Here is a 14693-nt window from a genome sequence, read left to right on the forward strand (position 1 = left end):
GGGAACACCAACACCTGAAAGTTCCCCTCCAAGTCACGCACCATCCTGACTTGGAACTATATTGCTGTTTCTTCACTGTCGCTGGGTCAAAATCCTGGAACTCCCTTACTAACAGCACTGTGGGTGTACCTACAACACATTGACTGCAGAGGTTCAAGAAGGCAGCACACCACCACCTTCTCAAGGGAAATTAGGGATGGGCAATAAATGCTGGCCGAGCCAGTGATGCCCATGAACAAATAACAAAATAGTGGCCAGGAATTGGGATGGAATAGGTGGCATGGGAACAAAATGTATTGGGGGTGAGGGGGGCGGTAGCTTCCCAATATTTAACTGGAAGAAATTTCTGTTATTCCAATACTAGATGTTGGACAAGCAGCGTGGCAAATTAAATGTATTGGAGGGGTCAAGAGAAATGGTGGTGATGTCATCAGCTTAAGACAATATCACTGGGGGGCTGCATGTAGATGAGTTGGGAAGAGGGAAGGATAGATCTTTGGAGGACTGTAGATGAATATTTTTATATTTCCAGCCCCCCATGGAAATTCAGTTATTTTTAAAGGATATTTCACTGTTCATCTTGTTCACCCACTGTATGTTATATTGGTTCACGTTGATATCTACTCTCCATATCTCGTTTAGAGCTTTGATAGCCTCAGCATTGTTTCTCAACTCTATTCACAATTTTACCCTTTACTATACTTGCAAAATTTCAAAATATAAAGAGTTAGGCTTACTGGTTGGTCGTTGCCAGTGATTAACAAGTCTTCATCTCTTCTGCCTCCCACGGTGCTCTTGTGCATGGGATATACCACTCCCATGTCAGACTCCTGTTTGAACCGTAGCAACCCTTCCTCATGGAACTCCATACTATTACAGCCATTGGGACCAATTCGAATTACAGCCCAGATAACAAGCGTAATCTGAAATAGTAACAATCATGTTAAACCTTTGCTCCAAATCTGAGATCTAGGATTGCCTGTCACTTGGACTATTTTGAGTAAACAATATATTCGAAGTACTAGACAGTCATGCAAGTATATACAATTGTTTTCAAAATTATCTATTTTCACAAACCTAATGTTTTAAAGCTTATTTTGTCATAGATAATTTCATGAAATCAAAGATCTTTTAGAAACAATAAACACAAAATATCTCAAAGAAAATCACCTGTGAAGCATTTTGACACACAGTCTTATTGAAACCACAAATTACTGCAAGCACACATTCAGACAACCTATAATGCAAGTTAAAATTCTTCAACAGACATCAGATAGAACTATTAGCTGCTTTACTACTTTTCATTGCATCACATGAATTAGTTTCACCACTTTAGGTATCAATCTTGACTTGTTAACAGCACTCTACACTCTGCAGGAGAAGGTCATAGGTTCATATGTAGTTTCACCAGTATAAAGAGCCCAAAAATAATAGTAACTAGAAAGCAAATAACAGTTCTAATTGAGATATTATCAAAACACATGCCATGTATTATAATCACACTGAAGTTAACAGTTTTAAAAAATATATATTTTTCATCAACATCTATCAGAACAATAAGTATGAAAACATATTTATAATACAATTGAGGTGTATCCAAAAAGTTCTCAGGTGTTTAATGTCAGGAGATGCAATCTGCAACATAGATCAGCTCAAGTCAGGAGTCAAAAGCACAACTGACTCGAGATAATTAACCTAATATTTTACAATACTCTTCTTGCTCTAATTTGCCCAAATAATTGCATATACAGGTATTTCTTTTCTGCCAACAGACACTACTAGCATGCATCCATATTGCACTGTGGCAGTCATCGTCAACCTTTCCTCGATTCAAGGATGATGTCTGCTCAGGATTGAACTTCTGCCATGGATCTTCATGTGACTGAACAGGCAGATTCTCAATTCACAGATCTTTGGGCACATGAGGCAGGATGACCCACGAGGTAGTGGGATCTGGTGTGCAGGATTTGCTTCCTTTTCCTTCCTTCTCTGCCCCATCATTAAGACATTGTGACTCAAAGTGTACTGCAACTTGATGGACAAGTTGTCGCCATTTTGAACGATTGGTAGCAAGCTCCTCCCAGTCATTAATGTTAATGTTACTGCACTTCAAGGAGAACTTCAAAGTACCTTTGAAGCGTTTTCTTTGTCCTGCCCTGGAATGTTGGCTATTTGAGGGTTAAGAAAACATGACATGCCGGGGAATTGGTTTTTGGCCATCCAGACACAGTGTTCAGCTCAACAAAGTTGATTTTGCAGGAGTTTTGCCTGAATGCTTGTGGAACTGGCTTCAAGAAGGACACTATGGTTTGTTCAACAGTCCTCCCACCAAATCTGGAGGATGCGGCGGAGGTATTGCTAATGGAATTTCTCTAGCGCTCTTATATGTTGCTGATACATAGCCCAGGTCTCACTGTAGTACAGGACTGTGGTGACAACAACTATACATGAGAACTTCTGTTGATTTGAGGAGGCCTTTGTTGTAAATCACTTGCTGCCGTAATTTGTAGAAGGCTGAAGTGGTGCAGCTGATCCGGTGATGGTTTTCCTCGTCAATAGTGGATTTTTGAGAGAGGTGGCTGCCGAGGTATGGGAAGCACTCAACATTTTCCAGTTTTTCATCAACGTGGTGCTTAATACTGACACCAGAGAGCAGTTGATCTTTGATGACATGAATAGCTTCAGGTCGGGTAGATTGTAACCAGTATGGGAGCTATCACACAGCCTTGCTTGACCCCGGGCCGGGAATTTGAAGGTACTCCCACTAAAGATATTGCAGTCATAGTCATCATGGAGCAATTGCTGGGTTGTCATGAAGTTTCTTAGACATCCAAATTTTTGCAGCACAATCCACAGAGCCTCATGATTTACTGAGTCAGGTGCTTTGGTGAGGTTGATGAACGCAATGAAGAGTTCGTGGTGTTGACATCTTGACATTTTTATTGGATTTGTCTGGCAACAAAGGCCATGTCAGAAGTTCCTCTGGAAGGTCTAAAGCCACAGTGTGTCTCTGGGAGGATTTCTTCAGCCACAGGAAGTAGGTGACTCAGGAGAATCAGGATTTGTCAGGATTTTCCCTATGGACAAGAGGGAAATACCTCCACAGTTCCCACAGCATGATTTATCTCCCTTCTTGAAGTTAATTTCAATTGTCGCCTTCCTGAAGTTGGAGGGTGGGGTGGGGAATTACATATGAACAAGAAGCAGGAGTAGGCCATTCGGCCCCTCAAGCCTGCTCCGCCATTTAATAAGATCATGGCTGATCTGATAGTAACCTCAAATCTGCATCCCCCACTACCCCCGATAACCTATCATCCCCTTGCTTACCAAGAATTTATCCACCTCTGCCTTAAAAATATTCAAAGACTCTGCTTCCACCACTTTTTCAGGAAGAGAGTTCCAAAGACCCTCAGAGAAAAATTTTCGCTTTAAATGGGCAACATTTATTTTTAAACAGTAACCCCAGTTCTAGATTCTCCCACAAGAGGAAACATCCCCTCCACATCCACCCTGTCAAGACCCCTTAGGATCTTTTGTTGCAATCAAGTCGCCTCTTACTCTTCTAAACTCCAGTGCATACAATCCTACCCTGTCCAGCCTTTCCTCATAAGACAACCCGCCCATTCCAGTTATTAGTCTGGTAAACCGTCTCTGAACTGTTTCCAACACATTTACGTCCTTCCTTAAATAAGGTAACCAATACTGTACACAGTACTGCAGATGTGGTCTCACTAGTGCTCTGTACAACTGAAGCATAACCTCCCTACTTTCATATTCAATTCCCCTTGCAATAAATGATAACATTCTATTAGCTTTCCTAATTACTTGCTGTGCCTGAATACTAGCCTTTTGGGATTCATGCACTAATACACCCAGATCCCTGTGCATCTCAGAACTCTGCAGTCTTTTACCATTTAGATAATATGCTTTTTTTCATTCTTCCTGCCAAAATGGACAATTTCACATTTTCCCACATTATGCTCCATTTGCCAGATCTTTGCCCACTTACTTAACCTATCTTTATCCCTTTGTAGCCGCCTTATGTCCTTTTCACGAATTACTTTCCTACCTGTATTTGTGTCATCAGCAAATTTGGCAACCATCCCATCCATCCAAGTCATTTATATAAATTGTAAACAGTTGAGGTCCCAGCACTGATCCCTGTGGCACACCATTTGTTACATCTTGCCAACCTGAAAAAGATCCATTTATGCCTACTCTCAGCTTCTTGTTAGCCAGCCAGTCGTCTATCCATGTCAATATGTTACCCGTTTACCATGAGCTTTTGTTTTCCACAATAAGCTTTGATGTGGCACTTTATCAAATGCCTTCTGGAAATCTAAGTATAGTGCATCCACCTGTTCCTCTTTATCCACAGCACGCTGCTTCCTCAAAGTACTCCAATAAGTTGGTTAAACATGATTTCCCTTTCACAAAACCATGCTGACTGCCTGATTACCTTGAACTTATCCAAGTGCCCTGCTATAGCATCTTTAATAATAGCTTCTAACATTTTCCCTATGACAGATGTTAAGCTAACTAGCCTGTAGTTTCCTGCTTTCTGTCTCCCTCCCTTTTTGAATAATGGAGTTACATTTGCTATTTTCCAATCTAATGGAACCTTTCCCAAATCTAGGGGGTTTCAGAAAATTAAAACCAATGCATCAACTATCTCACTAGCTACTTCTTTTAAGACCCTAGGATGAAGTCCATCAGGATCCAGGCACTTGTCAGCCTGCGGCTCCAACAATTTACTCATTACCACTTCTCTGGTGTTATCGTTTCTCCTGAGTTCCTTCCTCCCTTCCATTTCCTGATTTATAGCTACTTCTGGGATGTTACTTGCATTCTCTACAGTGAAGACTGATGCAAAATGCCTGTTCAATTCATCTGCCATTTCCTTGTTTTCCATTATCAATTCTCCAGACTCACTTCTATAGGACCAACACTCACTTTGTTAACTCTTTTCTTTTTACACTATTTATAGAAATTCTTACTATCTGTTTTTATATTACTGGCTTGCTTTCTCTCGTACTCTAATTTTTCCCTCCTTATTAATCTTTTAGTCACCCTTTACTGTTCCTTATAGTCTGTCCAATCTTCTGGCCTCCCACCTAACTTTGCACAATTATATACATTTTCTTTAAGTTTGATACTATCTTTAACCTTTCTAGTTAACTATGGATGTTGTGTCCGTCACTTGGACTTTTTCTTACTCATTGGAATGTATCTATTCTATGTTTTCTGAAATATCCCCTTAAATGTTTGCCACTGCATCTCTGTTGACATATCCCTTAACCTAATTTGCCAATTCACTTCAACCAGCTCTGCTTTCATGTCCTCATAATTGCCCTAATTTAAGTTTAAAATACTAGTCTTAGACTCACTCTCCTCTCCCTCAAACTGAATGTAAAATTCAAGCATATTATGGTTGCTGCCACCTACGGGTGCCTTCACTATGAGATCATTAATTAATTCCATCTTGTTGCACAATACCAGGTCTGATATAGCCTGCTCTCTAGCTGGTTCCAGAACATGCTGTTCTAAGAAACTAACCTGGAAACATTCTATGAACTCCTCATCTAGGTTACCTTTGCCCATCTGACTTTTCCAGTCTATATGTAGATTAAAATCTCCCATGATTAACACCGTGCCTTTCTGACAGGCTCCCTTTATGCTCCATTCTACCATGTGGTTACTATTAGGAGGCCTGTACACGACTTCCACAAGTGACTTCTTGCCTTTAGCATTTCTCATCTCTACCCAAACCGTTTCCACATGCTGGTTTCCTGAACTTAGGTTATCCCTCTCTATTATGCTAATACCATCATTCACTAATAGGGCCACCCCTCCACCTTTTCTTCACTTCCTGTTCTTCCTAAACGTCCCATACCCTTTAATATTCAGATCCCAATCCATGTCCTCCTGCAGCCATATCTCTGTAATGGCTATCAAATCGTACTTATTTATTTCCACGTGCACTCTCAGTTTATCTGTTTTGTTTCAAATGCTTTGTGCATTTACTCAGTTCTTTTTCCTCCCAAGTCTGTAGGATGAGTGCATGGAGTTTTGATGTAAGCAAATGCCCACCAGCGTTGAAGACCTCAGCTGGAATACCATCAAGGCCACAGGCTTTGTTATTTCTCATCCATTTGATTGCATGTTGCAGCTCTCCCGTCGATGGTGTTCACCCATGGATTCTATCACAGGGTACTGGGTGATAGCCTGGAGAGTATCAGCTGCCACTCTGAATTCATGGCTGAGGAGTTGTTGAAAATGTTCTTTCCATCACTGATAGACTGTCAACCTTAAAAAGGGAAACATTATCCTATGAGCGAAGGTGATTTGACCTTAGTCTATAGATGACCCTGGTGGCTTCAAAAAAACTTTGCATGTCATGATGGTTAGCATATTGTTGGATCTCTCAGGCTTTCTCTTCCCACTGTGTGTCCTTTATTTCAGGATTTGTCTTTGGGTGTCTGCCTTGAGCTGTTGAAATACTGTCTTCTTGACTTGCAACCTTGCATTGTTCTGCCAAACAATGAAGGCTGGTCGTTTTTGTTTTAGGAGGTCACATATTTCAGCATTGTTTTCATCGAACCAGTCCTGGTGATGACAATGCTTGAACTCAATGGTCTGAGCTCAGGAGTTTAGGACAGTTGACTTTATTTGAACCCACTATTCTGGAATTCAGTTGGATGTGTGAAGATTTTCCAGATTGGTTATGAACTATACTTGGAATTCCTCTCTTCGATTGGGTTGCTTTAAGGCTGAGACATTGATCTTCTTCCTCTTGGACGTTTGGGTCTTGCAATGTCTTGGTGTATGGTGTATGTCTAGGTGTATGTTTACTACCGATTGAACAAGTCTATGTTCTGTCTAGCAGGCATCAGTCCCCTGCATGGATTGAGTGATAAAGACATCACTTAGATTTTTAACCCGAACAAGACATAATCCAGGAAATGCCAATGCTTTGATCTTGGATGCCTCCATGTGGTTTTGTATTTGTCCTTCTAGTGGAAGAGGGTGTTTTGTTATAATGACCACACTTTGTCAGCAGGAGGATGCCATTTGCATTGGCTTTTTTGATGCCATTTTTCCAAATGGTTCCTTGCCAGACATTGGTGTCAACCCTGGCATTAAAGTCCCCCAGAAGGATAATCTTTTCTTCTCTGAAGTGCAGTGAGGACTTCATCAAGGTCAGATAGAACTCTTCCTGAACAGCGTCTTCGGAGTCAAGTGTCGGAGCATAAATGCTGATGGTGGTGGCATATTGATTATGGCTGAGCTGTAGGTGAAGTTATACAATCGGGGAGTTCTGGCAGAACATCCAAGATCGTATTCTGAATGGTGAAAACAACTCCGTGGACACAAGGGTCTCTGTCAGCCATTCCTTTCTAATAGAGGATGTATCTCCCTGCTTGTTCCTTTAGCTGCCCCTCCTCAGGAAGGCGGGTCTCACTGAGGACGTTGATTTCAATTTGGAGCCTTGATAGCTCACATGATACGATTGCAGTTCTTCTTCCCGGACAGTCACTCTTGAGATTATCCATCAGTGTTCTAACATTCCAAGTTGCAAAATTTAAAATTTTTCTTTCTTTGACCACAAAGCTGGTAATCCTGCAGGGTGTGGTTCCCAACCAGGAGAAAGTGGGACAACTTATTTTTAGGGCCCCCTCCCCATTTGGGGTGAGCAGAGGGTTTCCTGAAGAGGACTGCTCAGTCAGAAATGCTGTTGACCAACGGGGCCTCTGTTCGAACGTAGGTGGCTATGACTTTCATTCTTCTGTCACCTGTGTGCAGATTCTTGACTGGGGACTCCCAGGTTCATGGCCCTATCACCAGTTCCAATTCTCCGACAAGATTTTGTTAACGTGGCCGAAAAAATATTTAGTGCAAGTCACATAAATCTGACATACCAAATCATTGCTTTAGAGTTAGAATTTAACCATGTGACCATCATAGTTACTAAGCTTGTACAAAACAAAAACATTAATGTGTATAGTTACTCAAATTTCCTCATTACCATAACCAGTATTTGCATGGGTGAATTGATCAACCTAAAGGACAAAATGACGAACAAGATTATGGCAGAAGACAAGCGCCAGTTTCAAGAGTTAAAAAATTAGCACTTTCAGATTTTGCATTCAGATTGCTCATACAATTCTCAGAATAATTTAAATTTTGCATATTTTTTATTCTTTAACAGCGCGTGGACATCACTGGGAAGGCCAGCATTGATTACCTAATTGGTCTTAACTGAGTGGCTTGCTAGGCCATTTCATTGGGCAGCTAGGAGTCAAACACATTCAATGAAGAGTGCAGGGGGGCATGCCAGGAGCAGCACCAGACATACTTAAAAATGAGGTGTCAATCTGATGAAGCTACAACACAGGACTACTTGTGTGCCAAAAAGCATAAGCAGAAAGTGATAGACAGAGCTAAGCTATTCCACAACCAACGGATCATATCCAAGTTCTGTGGTCCTGCCACATCCAGTGGTTAATGGCAGTGGATGATTAAACATCTCACTGGAGGAGGCTCCACAAATACCCCCATCCTCAATAATGGGGGAGCCCAGCACATCAGTGCAAAAGATAAGACTGAAGCATTTGCAACAATCTTCATCCAGAATGGATGATCCAGCTCGGCCTCCTCCGGAGGTCTCCAGCATCACAGATGCCAGTCTTCAGCCAATTCAAATCACCCCACATGATATCTAGAAACAGCTGAAGGCACTGGATACTGCAAAGGCTATGGGCCGTGATATGTTCCGGCAATTGTACTGAAGATTTGTGCTCCAGAGCTTGCTGCACCCCTAGCCAGTACAGCTACAACACTGGCATCTACCCGGCAATGTGGAAAATTGCCCAGGTATGTCATGTACACAAAAAGCAGGATAAATCCAACCTGGCCAATTACCGCCCCATCAGTCTACTCTCCATCACCTGCAAAGTGATGGAAGGGGTCATCAACAGGGCTATCAAGCGGCACTTGCTTAGCAATAACCTGCTCACTGACGCTCAGTTTGGGTTCTGCCAGGGCCACTCAGCTCCTGAACTCATTACAGCCTTCGTTCAAACATGGACAAAAGAGCTGAACTCCCGAGGTGAGGTGAGAGTGATTGCCTTTGACATCAAGGCAGCATTTGACCGAGTGTGGCATCAAGGAGCCCTAGCAAAACTGGAGTCAATGGGAATCAGGTGAAAACTCTCCGCTGGTTGGAGTCATACCTAGCACAAAGGAAGATGGTTGTGGTTGTTGGAGGTCAATCTCCTTCTCAAGGGCAATTAGGGATGGGCAATAAATGCTGGCCTAGCCGATGACGCCCATATTCCATGAACGAATTTTAAAAAAAACACTGCTGTGGGTCTGGAGCCACATATAGACTAGACCAGTTGAGGACAGCAGATTTCCTTCCCTAAAGGACATTAGCGAATCAGATGGATTTTTATGACAATTTGCTAGTTTCATGGTCACCATTCCTGACACTAGCTTTTAATTCCAGATTTATTTATTAACTGAATTTAAATTCCCCCAGCTGCCATGGTGAGATTTAAACTCATGTCTTCAGATTATTAGACCAGGCCTCTCGATTACTAGTTCAGTCGCATAACCATTATGCTACTGTCCATTACATCATATGCATTCCCATTATCACTCAGTATTGTCAACATATTGACAAAGGGTTGTACTCACAATTAAATTAATTACTGCCAGTATAAACATAAGGACAATTACACAAATGGCCAGATTGCCCTTACGACCTCTTAACCCTGTCTTGTGCAGTCTCTCTTCATCAATTGGGACATAACCAGCCTTAAAGTTGCTGTTGTGCTCCTTGTTTATATTTCTACGATCAACTGCTTTCTCATGCATAGAACGCCGAACAGGACCATTTGAACTCTGTTGAAAGAACAAGGAAAAAAACGTTCAAAATTAGCGTAGTAAATAATGTGCAATTGTTTTTCAGCTGTTCCCTACCGAAAAATACAACTCATGTCTTACTGTGAATCAATTTAGATCGTCACTGAATATATCAATTGAAACTGTTTTGAATTGAAGAATATTTGTCAAAGATCTAAGTTAGGTACAAATATACTGATCTTTATAAGTCTTTGGACTGTGTACTTCCATTCCAAGATTGTGCAGTATTACTGTATAGACAGAAATAATCACCAACTATGTCTTTCAAACCAGAGGGGCAAAACTTGGCTGAGAAAAATACTCTCAAGATCGTTATCAGGGAATAAGAGTGACAACAGAGTTATAGTACAATATTGTATCTGGAAACTGCTCAGACAGGATGAAGCTTTTACTGGAGAAAATATTGGCCTTTTTTTTCTTTAGCTTCTCTTCATTTGAAGGGTTTTTACATTAGTCGGCCTGATGACACCTCTAATTGACTGCATTCTCACTTTTTGCATTCTTCTTAAAGCAGAAGACCCCAGGACATGAGAGAAATTAGCACCGATCCTCCAAGCTCCAGGCCACACTAAGAAAATGTTTGAGTATGGGAGGAATCAGAAGGTAAGGTTCAGTTGCAAGTTTGGCATGACGGCCTGCTTCTCTTCCTTCTCAGCTGTAGCAATTTGTAGTATTACAGTCCACTCTGGGGTATGTAGCAGTGCCAGGCTGATCCAACAGTGCAGGCTGCATTGGCCTAACCAGTCAGCAAACTGCATCATACAACTTGTATATCACTCCTACTAAAAGCCATAAAGTCTGGTACTCAGGAACATCATCTAACCTTTTTTCTTGTCCTCCTCTAGATACACCCCACCAAGAAACTCACTGCTTCCTGGCAGTCAGTACGTCATCATGCACGCTGTCAATCACTTTCCCCTTACCAGGCACCAGTCCAAAAACCCAAGAGGCAGTACACAATGAGCCAGAGGGGAGTGCACAGAGTGATGCACAAAGCAAAAAGGGGCAGAAATAGTTGTTGTGCAAAATAGGGAGGAAAGTATCAGTGATTGAGGAAGAGGTCACCCCACCCCTGCTGAAAAACCACATGACTTAGTCTCATAAGTCCACTTTTTCAAAGGATGCTTGCAGAGCATTTGATGTATGTGCAACCACTATTATATCAATTGCAGGAATTCACTATCTACATGTGTAACACCTTGAACAGCGTTGCAGTATTACAGTCCACTCTTGAGCATGCAGCAGCTCCAGGCTGGCCTTAGTGCAGGTTACAATGACAGAGCCCCTGTGGACATCTATACTTCTATCATTGTTACACAGGCTGCTTAGAGGCCTTGTGTACCAGATTGAAGATTAGTCTTTTCCAGTCTCCAAATGATTGTGGCTGGGATATCAACTACCTCTCAGGACTTTATTGATGTGATTGGTAACATTAGGTACTTTTCCCTGCAGATCAGTAGAGAATCATGAGGAATCAATATCTGACACTAGCAACACAGCAGGAAATCACTCAAGATACTAATCTCTCTCAGGGTGGCAGTACATGGGTATCATCCCACTAACCTCTTTCAGATGACTGCATGCTGGACAGAAAAGAGACAAGGCTAATTTGCCAACTTCAGAAGCCTAAGAAGTGAACATGAAGGCCCATCCTTGGGCTTACCTACCATGAGACAACAGGCACATCAGACTCAAGGGGCTCTGGCTGGAAGGCAGCAATAAATGACCTCCTGTACTCTTGCCTCGCAGGTAATATTCAGGAAAAGCACAACCTAGGTTTGAGAGAACCAGCATCATGGGAACATGAGACCTGACAATATTCTGGCAATAGTACTGAAGGCTTGTGCTCCAGAACTTGCCGCACCCCCCTCTAGCCAAGCTGTTCCAGTACAGCTACAACAGTGGCATCTACCCGGCTATGAGGAAAATTGCCCAGGTATGTCCTGTACACAAAAAGCAGGACAAATCCAACCCGGCCAATTACTACCCCATCAGTCTACTCTCGATCATCAGTAAAGTAATGGAAGGGGTCATCACAATGCTATCAAACAGCACTTGCTTAGCAATAACCTGCTCAGTGACGCCCAGTTTGGGTTCCACCAGGGCCACTCAGCTCCTGACCTCATTACAGGCTTGGTTCTAACATGGACAAAAGAGCTGAACTCCCAAGGTGAGGTGAGAGTGACTGCCCTTGAGATCAAGGCCACATTTGACCAAGTGTGGCATCAAGGAGCCCTAGCAAAATTTGAGTCAATGGGAATCGGGGGAAAACTCTCCACTGGTTGAAGGAAGATGGTTGTGGTTATTGGAGGTCAGTCATCTCAGCTCCAGGACATCACTGCTAGGTTCAACCATCTTCAGCTGCTTCATCAATGACCTTTGCTCCATCGTAAGGTCAGAAGTGGAGATGTTCGCTGATGATTGCACAATGTTCAGGACCATTCATGACTACTCAGATACTGAAGGAGTCCATGTCCAAATGCAGCAAGACCTGGACAATATCCAGGCTTGGGCTGACTAATGGCAAGTAACATTCACACCACACAAGTGCCAGGAAATGACCAACTGCAAGAAGAGAGAATCTAACCATCGGCCCTTGGCATTCAATGGCATTACCATCACTGAATTCCCACTATCAACATACTGGGGGGTACCATTGACCAGACTGAACTGGACTAGCCATTTAATACTGTGGCCAAAAGAGCAGGTTAGAGGCTAGGAGTCCTGCAGCGAGTAACTCACCTCTGACTCCCCAAAGCCTGTCCACCATCTACAAGGCACAAGTCAGGAGTGTGATGGAATACTCCCCACTTGCCTGGATATGTGCAGCTCCCACACGCTCAAGAAGTTTGACACAATAGTCCAGGACAAAGCAGTCTACTTGATTGGTACCCCTGCCACAAACATTAACTCCCTTCACCACCGGCGCACGGTAGCAGCAGTGTGTACCATCTACAAGATGCATTGCAGGAATTCACCAAGGCTCCTTTGACAGCACCTTCGAAACCCACTACCACTACCATCTAGAAGGACAATGGCAGCAGATAGATGGGAACACCACCAACTGGAAGATCCCCTCCAAGTCACTCACCATCCTGACTTGGAAATATATTGCCATTCCTTCACTGTCGCTGGGTCAAAATCCTGGAAGTCCCTCCCTAACAGCACTGTAGGTGTACCTACGCCACATGGACTGCAGCGGTTCAAGAAGGCAGCTCACCACCACCTTCTCAAAGGCAACTAGGGATGGGCAATAAATGCTGGCCCAGCCAGCGAAGCCCACATCCCATGAATGAATTTTAAAAAACATTGTGGACTGAGACACTATGTGCACACAATATAGATTTCATTTAAGTTATAGCAGCTGTAAAGTTCCTGTGTGTACAGACTCTTAGCTGCTTTCCTCCAGAGCTTCTATTATAAGGCAGTTTTATAAGTAAAGTTATACAGCTGCTAGCCTATCACCTCAATCTTTGAGATCTGAGGTGGACTATATTGAAGACCGATCCAGACACCTAAAATATACCTTCAGAAATACAATTGTGCATTTTATGGCATCAGTGGTAGAAAAGAAAAGCAGACATTGCTCAAATGCTGCTGCACTGGTGTCCTAAGAATAAAGCACAAATGTCACCAACCACGATCATAGAGGATATCATCGCCCAGTATCCACATAGAAACTTGCCCTCCTAGGTCAAAGTACAGGCTTGGTGAATTACTTTAAAATTAAAGGCATTTTGGCATTTGCCAGAAAAACATGATGTGTTCCTGCTTATCACAAATTAGCTGGACTTCAAGAGATTGGAAACCTTTCTTGTTAAAGCAGTTTATGGGATTGACGAAGGAAATACATATGACTGCGCAGGTACAACCTAGGATTTTTTTTTCAACCTTGTGTAGTCATGACGCTATGAAGTTGCAGCAGCCCCTCACACCACTGGTGCTTATCTCCATAAGGACTGGATCAATTGGCTTTCTTTAGCAAACACATATCTGACATGTTTTATATTTTTATATACAGATGATGTTACTGCTGCCCCCTAAGGAAGCCTGAAATGATCCCACAGGATAAAAGTTAAGAAATGCAATGTGAATGATTGTCAGATTGCAACACAGTTAACCAACTGGCTTCCTTTGTGAAACACAAACACTGCCCGTGGACCAGCTGGAGAACTCAGCCCTAACATTCTGGATGCGGGGTACTGGTGGGTGGCTGCAATGCATATTCTGTGTTCCCAAGGCAGCCTACAATACCGGCATTGGCCCTAACACAGCCTATAGCCCCTGCATTAGCTCTCCTCCTCTTTTAAAAAAGGAAATGAAGGAAAACCATTCCTGCCTCGTAAGAACAAAGGGAAGGCAAAAACAACACACAGAAGCCGATGGTGAGGCAGATGACAACAGTGGAAAAAAAGGAAATGATCCAGATCAGCTGAGAAATAATAATTATTTTCTAATATTTATGTGGAATTACATCAAAATTACAATAAGGAAACATGCCATTTGATCCAACCAATCTGTGTTGTTTATACTTCACATAAACAGTAATCTTAATTCTACATGTTTGCCCTATATAATATACCCTTTTCGTTTGGTCACCTCTTTAACCGATTCTTAAAAGCTAACATGGTGCCTGCTTCAACCACTAACTCTAGCCTGCTGCATAAAGAAATTACTCATGCTCTCTGTCCTAAATCTTTGGCATTTAATCTTAAAGCTGTGTCCCTCACTCTGGATCTCTTAACCACAGGAAACAGTTTGCTGCA

The 14693-nt window shown here is 42.4% G+C and overlaps 1 protein-coding gene across 1 annotated transcript in view; it reads right to left on the bottom strand.

Annotated features, from left to right (window-relative positions):
• The window catches only part of sgcb (sarcoglycan, beta (dystrophin-associated glycoprotein)), a 29254-nt gene that overhangs the window by 13832 nt on the left and 729 nt on the right, over positions 1-14693 (bottom strand). The window contains exons 2-3 of the mRNA XM_078547805.1: positions 9700-9906; positions 738-923 (exon numbers count right to left, since the gene is read on the bottom strand). Of these exons, the coding sequence (XP_078403931.1) occupies positions 738-923; positions 9700-9906 (393 nt within the window). The remainder of the gene's footprint in view (positions 1-737; positions 924-9699; positions 9907-14693) is intronic.

Source organism: Cetorhinus maximus, chromosome 1, assembly GCF_964194155.1.
Source record: "Cetorhinus maximus chromosome 1, sCetMax3.hap1.1, whole genome shotgun sequence".
NCBI classification, from domain to species: domain Eukaryota; kingdom Metazoa; phylum Chordata; class Chondrichthyes; order Lamniformes; family Cetorhinidae; genus Cetorhinus; species Cetorhinus maximus.